Source organism: Podarcis cretensis (genome assembly GCF_951804945.1).
Source record: "Podarcis cretensis genome assembly, chromosome: 7".
Classification (NCBI taxonomy): Eukaryota; Metazoa; Chordata; class Lepidosauria; order Squamata; family Lacertidae; genus Podarcis; species Podarcis cretensis.
Genome location: NC_137176.1, coordinates 71,162,774 through 71,176,700, shown reverse-complemented (window position 1 = coordinate 71,176,700; position 13,927 = coordinate 71,162,774). Strand labels below are relative to the sequence as shown.

Below are 13,927 nucleotides of genomic sequence, written 5' to 3'. Positions count from 1 at the left end.
TTGGGTTTTTGTCAAGGGCAAATAGAGGAGTCTTAGTCACAATTAGTGCGGTTAGGAAACAGGATTGCTACATCCTGCCAGTTTGGAGAGAAGGCATAAGTTGTGGGAGAGAACAAGCCTTTGAGTTAGGACTGTGGTGCAAGGCTGCACAGACAGACAAGAAAATTAGATCAATAATCTTTTGGACAAGATAATCCACACTTGCCAGTGTAGGACTAAGCCTTCATAGATGGGCAAACTATAAATGAATACAAATTTATGGTGTTGTAGGTTTGCACTAAACAAGACAAACATGGCAAATCTGGAACTATACTTGATAATCTGCTAACGATGATAAGTCTTTACTTGGATTTTGTTATTTTAACCATGTGAAAATGTGCCTATTTTATAGCTTTGTTTCCATTCTGTGTTCATTCCTCTGAAATGTCTGATCAATACCAATTTTGTCACTTACAAGTATTCAATACTGTAAGATGCCCAACTGGGTTGCATATCTATATTTTATTAACCATATTTATATTTCCAGAGAATGCAAGACCCTGATGAGAGGTTAGTCTACTACCTGACTTTTTCCAGGTTCCCCCCTTTCTTAATGTTAATAGGAGGCAATTTTCTATTTCCTAAAACCTCAGGTCAATGTTTTCATTGATCTGCCTGATAAATCACTGTATGCTTTTTTTGGGGGGGGGAGCTTTTGCACCACAGAAGCTTTCTGCACTTGTTCGTCACTTTGGGGATTTTTGATGGTTTCTTCTTTTTTAAAAAAAGAACATCAAAGAGACTAAAAAGCAGAAGCAATTTTTACCACCCCCTGGTGCATGTACCACAGAGATTATAACACAAGCTTCATACCTCTTTGGATAGTATAAACCTACCTTGGCAATTATTTCTGAAATATTCTTCAGAGACTGCTTGATTGGATACTTTGCCATGTCCCACTGGAACCTTGTTATGTAGGTTACCAAATCAACTGTGAAAACAATGATTGAATATTGGTATTGGCAAACTGAGCACAAACTTGTGCTTTGTGAGGTGTTCTGGCTCCCGGCCGATTTATGGGCACAATTTAAAATTCAGGTTAAACCTCAAAAGCTCTGAACTTGGTCAAGGCTATCTGAAAGACCATCTTCTCCTCTATGTACCTACTCAGACCTCAAGTTCCTCTTCAGAGACTCAGCTCTGGCTGCCCCCATTGAATGAAGTGTGGTGAGTCACTGCTGGGAAAGTGGCATCTCAGTTATGGAACAGCCTGGCTTCATATTTCTTATCCTTAAGAAGACCTTTCTGCTCACTTTTAAATCATTTAAGTAATCTGGCCCATTTTTCTAAAATCTGTTTTTAACTTTAGATGGGTGGAGTTCCGTTTGGTTTATTTATCTAGGGTTCCCATCTTTTAAAAATGGCTATGTTTACTTGGAATTTCAGTTGCTTTTTTACACAACTATTTTAAGCCAGCCAGAGAACTTTACGTTATGGGATGGCGCACAACCTGCATGAATGAATAAATACACCTACCAAGCAATGCTCCTGGAGACTTTATATAGATGTTTGCCTTTTAAAACACAGGAAAGATTATATGTAGTGTAAGAAAGTTTAGAAGCCATTGCAGCAAGGCCATATTAAAAGGTATGCTGTTTGGGATGTTTTCATATATGAATTTTGTGCACATACATCATTAGAGTGGATCAGAAGCAATAAGAGGATGGACCCCCATTACCTTTAGTTGCTGAGAGGGGGGCATTTTGACAGGGCATTGTTGTGACAGTACTACAGGAGCAGAAGTGGCCCCCACCAGACAATTTATTTCGACATAATTAAAAATACTGGATTGCTGTGTTCTATTTATTCAGGTCACCTAATGGTAACCTAGATTTACAGGTGGTAACCTATTATAAAAAGCTACTCTGGGACAGCTTAACACTTATTTTGGCCAGCTGTGATACACTGGTTTAGGGGCGATGAAACGCTTGTTAGAACGGGGTTGAGGAACTTGCAGCCTTCCAGAGATTGTTGGACGTCAGCCTCAATCATTGGCCAAGCTAACTGGGACTTGCTGGGAGCTTGATTCCAACATCTGGAGGGCCACAGATTCCCCACCCCTCTTTCAGAAGTTACTTTAGTAAACTCTGAAGGCATATTACACACATCACATCAATTTTTTCACTGGTATTCAGAAATGGCACCCCTACTCTTACAAAAGCATCTGTGGTGTCACTTTTTAAAAGGACTGCAAGGGAAAAAATGGATCAGCATTGCAAGAGGGCATCTTTCACACTATTATTTGGGTATGACAGTATTTTTCATTTCTTTCTGATACTATAGACTCAGGGTGATAGCCAACTAAGTTGCACTGAGATCAAACCTACTGAAAACAACAGACCTAAGTATCTTGCCCTTGTTCTCAGTTGGGGCTACTTTGAATATGCCTATTATTAGATATCACACTCAAAGATTTAATGGACAAGATCAGTATCATCATAATTATTTGCATGTCTTTTTAATGCAATGAACATATCTATCTATTTCAAGGATGTTTAAATTAGCATACATGAAAAGCTTGTGCTTAACGTAACTAAGGAGAAGACACTGATCACATAAAAATCTAGAATTATAAACAAGGTAGGGAAAGCAGAACTGCAGCTGAAGAGCACGCTTCCTTTTAGATATTATATTTATAGGTTGGTTTCTAGGTTTTCTGCTTGCTTTGAATTTTTGCGATCACTTGTGTTGCAGAAAATGCTTTCCTATGACTCATATGCATCACTTCTGAATTTATGCTCAAACCATCAACTTTCAATGTCACCCTTCTCAGAAAGCTAACATTTACCTCCATTGGCCAGAAGGTTTTCCTGAACTTTATCTTTACTGTCTTCCAGCACATCAGCCATATACTGTGCCACCTTCTTGACAACACTGAAGAGAAGAGAAAAATTAAGATAAAATTAAGATCCTATTCGTCTTTCTGTCTGTGGACTAAACGTTTCAGCAACTTGGGGGCTGTATCAAATGACTCACAATTATGTCACAATTGATTTCACAGAACTGTTTCAAACTGACAACAAATTGTCCCCCATGATACACTCCAAAATGCTGCTCATGAAATTTGTTATGGTTTAAGATCTGTTCTTTGCTCTTCAAAAGCTATGTGTCATTTAAGACTGGGCACTTTCTCTGATTTTTGTCAGTTTTACTCAATTCAAAGAATTTTTCATTGCTTTCTGTTAGGCCAATATCTAAAAATCGCTCCCGTGTCAGGCGATAAAGTGCACTAGTTAACTCTAGTATCAGAGGCGGTATGTCTCTGAAGATTAGTTGCTGGGGATCTTTTTTAAAAAACTGAATTTATATGGGATGCGGGTGGCAATGTGGGTTAAACCACAACGCCTAGGGCTTGCCGATCAGAAGGTCGGTGTTTCTAATCCCCGTGACGGGGTGAGCTCCAGTTGCTCAGTCCCTGCTCCTGCCAACCAAGCAGTTTGAAAGCACGTGAAAGTGCAAGTAGATAAATAGGTACCGCTCTGGCGGGAAGGTAAACGGCGTTTCCGTGGGCTGCTCTGGTTCTCCAGAAGTGGCTTAGTCATGCTGGCCACATGACCCAGAAGCTGTACGCCGGCCAATAAAGCGAGATGAGCGCCACAACCCCAGAGTCAGCCACGACTCAACCTAATGGTCAGGGGTCCATTTACTTTTTAAATTATTTTTAAAAAAATTAAAAAAAGAATTTATATACTGCCCTATACCCAGAGGTCTCAGGGCGGTTCAGAAAATAGGAGTGCTGTTGCACTCCTGCTTCTTCTGTTTGTACCTGTTTGGCTACCGTGAGAACAGAATGCTGAACTGGATGGGCCTTTCATCTGATCCAGCAGGGCTCTTATGTTCTTAGAGATCATTTTAGCAATGCAGACAATCACACGTTCCAAAACATGGTAAAACTGCAAGTACTTAAGACTAACACATTGGGTTGGTTCACAGGTAGCATTCCAGAGCCTCCAGATGATTCTTGTTTTCACCTGTTACCCTCCCTAGCAAAGCAGGATTGGAAGGCAAATTTGGAGGGCAAACTCAAACCACTGCTTGCCAGTTTGGTTGTTGTGACTTGTTATGGTTGTCCAAACCAAGAAGTAGCTAATTAACCCAAAATATTGTTGGAGACTCAGAAATATGGCAAAATAAACCATACTGTGCACGTAACCTGATTGCTGGCAACTGACAAAGTAAAGAAAATACGACAGGGATAGCTTTATCATTACACAAACTCAGGACTGAAACCACAGTTTGGCAATAACAAGCAAGGATTGGAATGCCAAAAGCAAACTGCAACTTAAAGCTGGCTAGCTATCCTGGCGTGTTAGGAAAAAGCAAAGCATATCCCTGGGGTTGGTCACAATACTAAATGACTCCTTCCTTGTTTAGTTTATCTGCTCACACCAGAGGAGGTACGTGGGAGCAATCAGGCTGCATGCACAGTATGGTTTATTCCACAAAGGTTCTTCGCTTTCCATTATGTGCCAGTCATTAAGCTGGTTAACCTAAAAACCAGACAATTAGCAGATGATACATGGGCTTCTATATTGCAACAAAACGGAAGAAACGTGAGCAGTGATATTAGGTGGATATTAAAAAGTAGTTACCTTTCCACAAATGTATCCAGTTTAGCCAGCTCATCAGACAAGCCAACTAACACATCAAGGGTACCAACCTATAAAGGAAAGAATGAGAATTATTTTAGATGGAACATATATAACAAGGTAACTGTAAGAAGGAACTATTAGACTAACAGTGCAATCCTATGCATTTTTAATCATAAAGAAGTCCCACATTAAATACAATGGGATTTATTTCCAAGTTTGCATGCATATGATTTCAGTCTAAAAATTGTCTTCCTTTTTTAAAACATTGCATTGAAATTTAAAGATAATAATTTTATTTATCACCTGCCTGCAACTAGAGTGTTAGAGATTATCCATGCCAGTACATTGGAACAGGAGTCCATGAATCTTAGTAGGGAATAGAAAATGGTTTTCTAAGTTGGTCTGACCATTTGTTCTATATCACAAGTACATTCACCATTAGCTTGTGATACTGCATTCAGGGAGGCAAATTAAATAAAATATAATTTGGAATTTTCAAAAAGCCTAACAGCCCCTTTACTATATAGTTCCAGTGGAAGATAGGAGCATGCACTCCACAAATTCACAAGTTAGGTAAGTGATTTACAATTACGGTACTTCATTTAGTAAGCAAAGTAACATTAGCAGGCAAATATTATTTGGCAATAGGAGTGTGCTGTGTTTGTACCATCATGTCTCATTTCCCCTAAACTTAAGGTGCAAACAGTTTGAATACAAAACCATGCGCTTTTGAATGGGTATACCTTTAAATCTGGAATGTTAAACTTTGCATTGGTAGAAAGGTTGTTATTTTTTATGGTTGCAGCACACAGCTTCTCCCATGTCTGCTGACATGTTTTTTCCCCAGGAGCAGAAATCAGCCAGAACTCCGTCATTTTTGCCACTTTATTGCGACGCTGATGATTTTGAAAGATAGAGGTAAAACACTGGGGAAGCGAAAGACAGGAAAAAAACATTTAAATAACAATAGAGAACAAGGTCCTTTCAGAATATATAACTTCATTTCTGTTCCATCTCTGGGCCACCAGTGTGGCACACTGTTCTATACTGCCCTCCCGGCATACGTTTTAACACTTACTTAAAAGCATTTCTAAACCACTTCATATTTTAAAAGTCTCTAAGCAGTGTGCCTTATATACAATAGTGAAACAATATCCATTAAAACAAAAATACAGCCTAAAATCAATAAAACTGCATGAAAACAAAAAGCATTTAAAACCGATTCAATGCATAATACACATAATACACATAAACCAGGGCCTAACCTGGTCAGGGAAAGCCTGTGAAAAAGATCTCTTTATTACATATAGAATTATGTAGACTTCTGTTTTGAGATTAGAATTTTTGTGATGCTGAATGGTCAATTGTTTTGTAGCAAATTTTCCCCCTTCTTTACTAATATTAAGTGGTTTGTATAGGAAGCCCTGTACAAAATATTTCACTTGTGCAATGGGGCTCCTCCCCCTCCTCCTGCCCATAATCCAGAATGAGGCAGTGGGGAGGGATTGTTCCATCTGGCAAGCTGATAAGCTTGTCCACATGGAATGTTAAATATCCATCAGTCATTTTATTTGTATGCCACCTTTCCAAAGTTAAAACCATGCTCAAGGCAGCTTACAACATATCGGACAACAAACATCAAAAACTACACAAAACTGAACATTTTCCACACAAGAACCAAAATAAAAATACAGAAAATAACATTAACAATAGCAACAACACACACCCCACCCAAAAAACCCACCTTCCTAAACAATGCCCTGGTCCAACTGAGTGCTATGTTGCCACTCCTACCATAAACAGGCAAGGGGGTTCTGAGAGTGCTCTGTCCAGCTGCAAGAAATCTTTAATCTGTATAATTTGAGAGCAGGGGAATTGGTTCCACAGTTAATATTGCTGCGTGTTGTATGGCGATTGTGAGCATGAAGACACTGTACACTATATGATGTTTAGATTTTCTTTTTTACAAAATATATTTTCTATTGTTTCAGTTCATATAGGTAATATAACCATTTTAAAAAGGAAATACTGTTAGTATATTGTATACTGGGAAGAATACAGTTTATGACGGTCACTCATCCCCCTCTCCTCAAAGTTTTGTTTCTTGATGAACCCCTAGCTATGGAAGTTTATTTATTTTTCCCTCTACTGTATAATAACTTGCCTTTAAGGGGCCCTTCCAAAAATGCGGTGATATTTCTCAGGACACCTATCTTGCTAGGCAACAGAACCTTGCATCAACACAAAGCACAATAAACTCAACTGTAACCTTCCTAACATCTATTCACATAGTTTTGAATAGTAGCAAGCCATGTTAACTTCTGATGTTGTAGAAGCCTAGCGGGACAAACTTACGCAACCTGCCTGATATTCATATGACTAATACACTAGAAAGCATAGGATTTTAACTTCCTATCAGCTCTTATAACAAAATGAGTGTATGAGACTGTGGAATATTTTAGGTTACTACTTGCTATATTACTGAATTGCGAAGCTTTGCTTTTAGGGCTAATTAGGCTTCATGAGAACTATTAGCACATTGTACAACACTTCCACAACTGCTTAATCAGCAATAATAGTAAAGTTCTACTCAAACAGTTTAATAAAATGCTGAAAATGTGAACTGAAAATGTGCACCCAAATCAAAATCCCCTTTTCTTATTCCTCACAGGACTAAAACTACATCTCTTAAGAAGTATAATTGATTCATGTCTAGCCAAAATAGAACACACAAAATTATGGCTGTTTTTTTCTTGGATGAACTCTCAGGGTAACTTCAAGTGCAATTCTCTGTAAAGATGTGTCATTGACAATTCATTGGATGGAGGGTTTTTTGGGGGGGAAGGGGAAGAAACTACTTCAATTTGCACAATGAACTCTATTCAGAATAAGGAAGTACTGAGATTGATTTCAGACATTACTTATACAGTTTGCACAGGAGAATGAAAAAAGGATGAGAAGAAAATTCACATACCATAGCCTAGAACTTTTAAATAGGGAACTTGTGTTAAAGGTTTCGATTTCAATTGTCAACTTGCAGTCTACTGTGCTGATTAACATAGGTCTCCTAGCCCCAGAGCTGTGTGAAAAAGGGTCTCTGGATCTTCTAGTCACTTCTCCCCACTCACAATCCTTGAACGTAGGGGAAAGTATGGTCTATGTATCCATTATCACTAAACCTTTTTCCATTGCTCTTTACAGAAAATACTACAGTGGTGCCCCGCAAGACAAACTCCTCGCAAGACGGAAAACCCGCTAGACGAAAGTGTTTTCCGTTTTGGAGGCGCTTTGCAAAACGAATTTCCCTATGGGCTTGCTTCGCAAGACGAAAATGTCTTGCGAATTCCTGCGGGTTTTTTTCCCTTTTTTCCCCCTTTTCCTAAGCCGCTAATCAGCTGATCCGCTGATAAGCCGCTTAGCAGCTGATCGCTAAAAGCCGCTAAACTGCTAATAGCGCTAATCCGCTAAGCTGTCAATGGGCTTGCTTCGCAAGACGAAAAAACCGCTATACGAAGAGCCTCACGGAACAGATTAATTTCGTCTTGCGAGGCACCACTGTACTTACCAATTCAATAAAATATTAGATCTTCCTATCTCCATTTCCTTAGTCCTAACAAAAGCAGCCTTGCATTTAAATAAACCAGAATAAGATATCCACACATTGAAAAATGCAAGTGGATTAGAACTAAATGGAAACAGGAATGAGTAATCTATGTATAAGAATTGGTATTTTTGAAATGAAGAGAAAAGTAATGGTTTTTTTAAGAGTGCTTATCTTTAGAGGAATCGCTAGTATTAAGGACTACCATAAAAGCAGCAGTAGTATGTCAAACTGAATAAACCCATTAATTCAGCATTCTTCCATTTGCTTACACTAAGCTTACAAGGTGGTTCAGCTATGTCTGTTCTTTATTGAGCATTTGTTTACAGGATGGTTACATGACAAGGAGAATTCATCCTAATTCACTTATGGGGTGCTTGTCTTCCTGTTAATCAGTCATTTATCTCACTTTTCAGTTTATTTCCCTACCATTTCCCTAACCACAGAAAATGGATTTCTTGTGCTGGAATGACATAGCACTTTAACCGTGCAAAACTAAGTTTCTGGTATGGGCCTGAATCCATCCCTCCAAATAGTGGCAGCCTGGAGGCAGTGGAGCCCTATATTTGGCTAACCACTAGATAAATCTAAGGGTTAAGTTCTGATAAACCAACTCAAATTCATCTACCTATACTGAAATTTTTAACCCTTGTGTTGCAGAACAATGCTGAAGGGAACTTACAGAAAGCAGTTCTTTTTTAAGGAGAGAGCAAACTGTTTAAGGAACAATATAAAAATATTTCAGACCAAAGACTCCCAGCCCAGGGTTGAGGAGTCTGTGGCCCTCCAGATGCTGTCAGAGTCCCCAGCCAGCATGACCAATAAGCAGGTGTCATGGGAGCTGGGCTGCAACAACTTCTGGAGGGCCCACCCTTGATCTAGACTGAGGACATCTTTTCACATTGCTGTCACAAGACTCAACAACAGACAGCCTGCCAGCCAAGTATTTTTTTTATATAGATCTGATTTATTCTGGGTGACAGGAGTTGAATGAACAAAGTCGCAAAAGAACACACAAACCTGCAAGATGAGTTTGGTATGTTAGCATGATTTAAAGAATCGGAGCGGGGAGGGAGAATCAGTACACTTAACTAAACTGCAATATGACTGGATATCCAGCTCTTTGAAGAGACCCTCCACACCGAAAAAATAAAGACACTTTTGTTTGTGAAGGGCTCGTCCTTTGCTTCTGCCTTTCTCCTGTCAACGTGCGAGGAACAGATTTGCAGGATTTCGCTTGTTCCTACCCCCACATGCGAAAGCTTAGATCGGCAGTTTCGCCGTGGCGCCAGCTTTTACACACACTGCACGATTTGAGGAAGTGGAGTCTAGCCCGCAAATGACCGCCGTGCCACTGACACCGCTAGTCAATAATAATAATAATAATAATAATAATAATAATAATAATAATAATAATAATATATTAAGACACCACCAATGGGAAGACCTGAGTGGGGCGCGGGGGAAGCAAGCTTGAGAGTACCCATTAAAAAAAACCCAGCAGTCCCCAGGAGAGAAATCCGCCCTCCGGCCCCCCTCTCGGTAAGGAGAGCCAGGGGTCAGGGCGAAGGGAAGCGGGGAACCTGCCTCCTTTCCGGACGAGGCACCAGGGGCCTAGTGGCCCAGCCTCCCCGAAGGCGGCTGCCGCCGGGGCCTCTCACTCACCGGCGTCCGCGGAGCGGGGCACGAGCGAAGCGGCGGAGCTCAGGCGCGGGAGGAACCGGCGGACGCCGAAAGGGGCCCTTCCCGTCACTCCATGGCCTTCGCGGGAGCAGCGGCGCCTGTCAGCACCATCACGTGACGACCGGCGGGGAACGGATCAGCTGACCAGGCGCTTCCCGTTTCGGAGCCCAAAGCCAGCCGCAGCTACCCCGGATGGAGAGGGGCGGAGCTCCGAGAGGGAAGCCAGAGAGCGAGGGGCGGCGGGCGGGGCTAAGGGTTACCTTGGAGCCGGAGCTCGGTTGGTGATAGGTGGAGAACGCTTGGGAACGACAGCGGACGGCCGCTAGGGGCGCCAGTGTCAAGGGAAGAGCCCGCGCTCTGCTCTCCCACTGTGAAGCTCAGATTTATGCGGGGACCGCGAGAAAAGTTATTCCGCAGGTATGATTTATTTAACAGTGCAGTCCCATTCCGGTCTACTCGGAAGTAGGTCCTGTCAAATTCAGCAGGGTTGATTCCCAGGTAAATGGGATTAGGTTGGCTGCCTAAATTATGATGGGGAGGAATAAATAAATAAATCAGAATTTACATATCATAATATTCGTTTCTAGGGAACCAGGGCTAAGCCTCGGCATTCGTTCTGAAAGCCAGGACTATATGATGAAGTCAGAGAGGAGAAGGCATGAAAAATGACAGGTTAATTCTGTTAAATGAACCAATGCAGCAGTAACGTTGGAGGGCAGTACTTTAATTAGGAACATCCAGGTATTCGGGAAAGAGTAAAGCATATTATTTACATTCAACCTCTGATATCTGCAATTAGGACAGGGGAAGACTCCTGTCTAAAAATCCCTGGAGAGCTGCTACTCCCTTATCAACCAGTGTAGAGTACTGAGCTAGTACTCTGACCTCTAGTTTCACTCGGTATGAGGCGATTTTCTGATAAACTAATATTTTTCTTCTTCGAATGTGGAGTTTTCTGCATGTTATGAAGAAGGGGAGCAGTAAGGAGTTGAGCCTTGTGGAAATTCCAAGCACCGCAGGTTGTAACGTTATTAAGAAAACAATGCCGCCATATTAAGAGCACGTGCAAAAGGAGTTGTGTAGATTTAAAGCACAACTCTATGCGTGTTTCCTCTAGAAGCAAGTCCCACTTTCACTGTGTAAGATGAAGCTTACTTCCCAGCAAATGTGCATAGGACTGCAGCCCCAGTTTGATCATCTTGGATGAAAAACAGGTTTCACCAAGGGGTGGCTGGGACAAAGAAACATCATGGTTGCTCCTCTCCCAGCACCATTTATTTCATTAATTAATTACTTTGTCCCGGTAGCCCTGGTAAAACCTGGAATCTGTTTTGTGGCCTGCAGAACTTAAGCTAATGAAGTCTGCGCTCCTATGCAAACTTGCAGGGATATAAGCCTCGTTGAACATAGTATGAGATACTTCTCTGAATAAACTTGGATACGATTGCACTGTAAATCTGCAAAGTGCCTCCTCTCCCACGTTATCCAGGAGTTCAGGAAAACTAAGGAGTTTGGTCACACATTTATGACCTAGGCTCCTTTGGGAGTGGGGATGGCGAGGGTGAGAATGGGGAGGGCCTGACCTGGCCCTACAGCCAGCACTTGACAGTATTGGGCCCAGTCAGTACACAAGCTGCAGGCTGGCGGAGCCTGAAGCAGGCTTTTGTCTGTCTCCTGTCCTGCCCCAACCAGCATGAATGACAGGGTTGTGGATGGACTACTAGCTACACTGCTCTGTCACACTCAGCTACTGCCTAGCCATGGTTTCAAGTTGCTCTGCCAGTCGCCAGATAAGGAACAAATAAATTCAGTGTTCTTCACGACAGAAAGAGAGGGAATCTAACAGCCATAACAACGTGTTTGCCAATACAGGTCCAACGTTCATTTCTAGATTGTGGTGATTAACTGCAAGTACACATCAATAAACACCAGGATGAAGCAGAATAACAAGGCAGATATTATCCGACTCTCAAATGGAAGCCAAATGTAGCAGAACATATAAGACATGCAAGAAATACATAGTGCTGTGAGTACAGAAAAGGTAAACAAATTTGAGTTTGCAATAAATGGGGATACCACTTCAGCGGCACCAGCTGTGATTTGCATGATCCCTACATGGATTGTGGGTGAACAACCACCAGCTAAACACTGCCTGAAAGTACCTTGTAATCTAATCTTGCACCTTGATACTTAGACATTAATCCTTGAAGTTCCAATTAACCCACAATTCTTTCTTGTGTATTGTTCTGTGCGCACAAAACTTGACAAAACTAAAGTCATATCCACGCCATATGGTTAAAACACATGGCTTCACTCCAAAGAATCCAGGGAGCCACAGTTTATTAGTAGCTCTGTCAGGGGTAAATGGCAGAAAAAAACTTAAATATGTGGCACATTGTGGTCGCTACATATGTGGAGCACAGCACATTCAGTTGCCTGCAATGTAGCCTGGCATGACAATTAAATTGCAGGCCAATCAGTCTTCATGGTTGGTGATAACTCTGGAAAGTGTGGCGGGAGAATTAAGAGTTCTACTATACACTCATATTCTGTGGGGTCTGCCACATTTCTAGAACTTTGTATACTGGTAAGTAATTGCTGTTGGGGAATGTGGTTCAATACCAGGAAGGCACCAAGATACATTATGATAATTGGTGGAGTAATATCCTAATTTAGGAAGATCCTTCTTTGAATAGTACTGCAACGGCACTCGGCCACTAACTTTCTTTGGAATACTTACATGCATATTTATCAGAGCTGCAGTATCTTGTGGTTTGTTCGCTCTTACAGAAAATGATACATTTTAATGCAGATTAAAACTTGGTTTAATTTTTAGACCTGCATTGATAAAGGTTATAAGAGAAATTGTTATGGGTCAATCGAAGTCTGCTTTTATTGTCTGCTCAAATACATTTATACTCAGAAGTAAGTCCCATGGCTTACTGGGGTTTTGAAGTACTGTCTCCCCAGTTCAAGTCTAATACTCCAGTTAGCCTAGGATTTACTGTTCATACATGTGTATAGGATTAAAGCCCTAGTTATAATTTTGTGCTTCACAAAAAGCAAACATTACTCAGTCCACACAGGTTCGAATCATATGTTACAGTGTGCAGCACAATGCATGCTTACTCAGAGATGTATCATCAAGCCATATTATTTAAATTAGGTCCTAATAGTCTGCAGATGCTTAAGACTAGTAATAATCCATTATCGCATTCCTATTTTCAGGAAAAGTCCTCTGTTACAATAACAGCAGCAGCTCCTTTCTCACGGAGTCTAGATTGGGAAGGTAGCAAAGACCATCTACCTATTTTCCTTCCCTTTTTATCCTATCCTTCTTCCAAGGAGCACAGGTAGAATACATGGCTCTCCCCTACCTGTTTTGTTCTCACCACAATCCTTGCAGGTTAGTTAGGCTGAGTGAAAGTAATTGGCCATTTTTTAATGGCTTAGTGTCAATTTTAATTCAAATCTCTTCAGTTCTAGTATGGGGATATGTACACATCTTGCATCTAAAGCTCCCCCCAAAGAATCCTGGGAACTGTAGCTTACCCCTCACAGAGCTACAGTTCCCAGCACCCTTAACAAACTACAATTCCCAGGTTTTCTGGGGGGTGTACTTTAAATGCATGGTGTCTATACAGTCTAACTGCTACAAGCTAGACCTATTGAAATTTGCTGTTCTACACAACAATTAAAGTGGCAAAGTCTTGTCCCTTTTTGCATCTTACTACCTTACGGATCAATTGATGCAATCCTGAGTGCACGGTGCCACAAAAAGAATAAGTACTGTACAGCTGGGAAGGGAAATCAGATGTTCTTGGAATCCAGTTCTCATTAGTTCCAGACAGCATGGCCAATGGTCAAGGAAAACGGGGGTTTGCGTCTAATTTCATCTAGGGGCTCCATACCTGCAGGCACACCATGCTTGATAATGCTGAAGAAAGCACTTGCCAGTCTGAGTCTATTGAAAATTCCTTCCTGGCCCCAAATAAGGTAGTCAGTGAGGCAC

General features: G+C 41.2%; 1 protein-coding gene and 1 long non-coding RNA gene across 5 annotated transcripts in view; one reads left to right on the top strand and one right to left on the bottom strand.

The window, feature by feature from the left end:
• The window catches only part of ATP6V1C1 (ATPase H+ transporting V1 subunit C1), a 23,834-nt gene extending 9,907 nt beyond the window's left edge, over positions 1-13,927 (bottom strand). The window contains exons 1-5 of one of the 2 annotated variants that reach the window (XM_079984839.1): positions 13,827-13,927; positions 5,375-5,557; positions 4,632-4,699; positions 2,828-2,913; positions 876-970 (exon numbers count right to left, since the gene is read on the bottom strand). In XM_079984839.1, coding sequence (XP_079840965.1) covers positions 876-970; positions 2,828-2,913; positions 4,632-4,699; positions 5,375-5,557; positions 13,827-13,841 — 447 coding nt within the window. In that variant the 5' untranslated portion in view covers positions 13,842-13,927. Of the gene's footprint in view, positions 1-875; positions 971-2,827; positions 2,914-4,631; positions 4,700-5,374; positions 5,558-9,897; positions 10,078-13,826 lie in introns of those variants that run through there. The other variant, XM_079984840.1, reaches the window with a different exon arrangement.
• Positions 10,191-13,927, top strand: part of LOC307220788 — an 88,764-nt gene continuing 85,027 nt past the window's right edge. Inside the window, exons 1-2 of one of the 3 annotated variants that reach the window (XR_013841092.1) lie at positions 10,191-10,413; positions 11,788-11,956. This is a non-coding gene — a long non-coding RNA (uncharacterized lncRNA). The remainder of the gene's footprint in view (positions 10,414-11,787; positions 11,957-13,927) is intronic. The other 2 variants (XR_013841094.1, XR_013841093.1) reach the window with 2 other exon arrangements.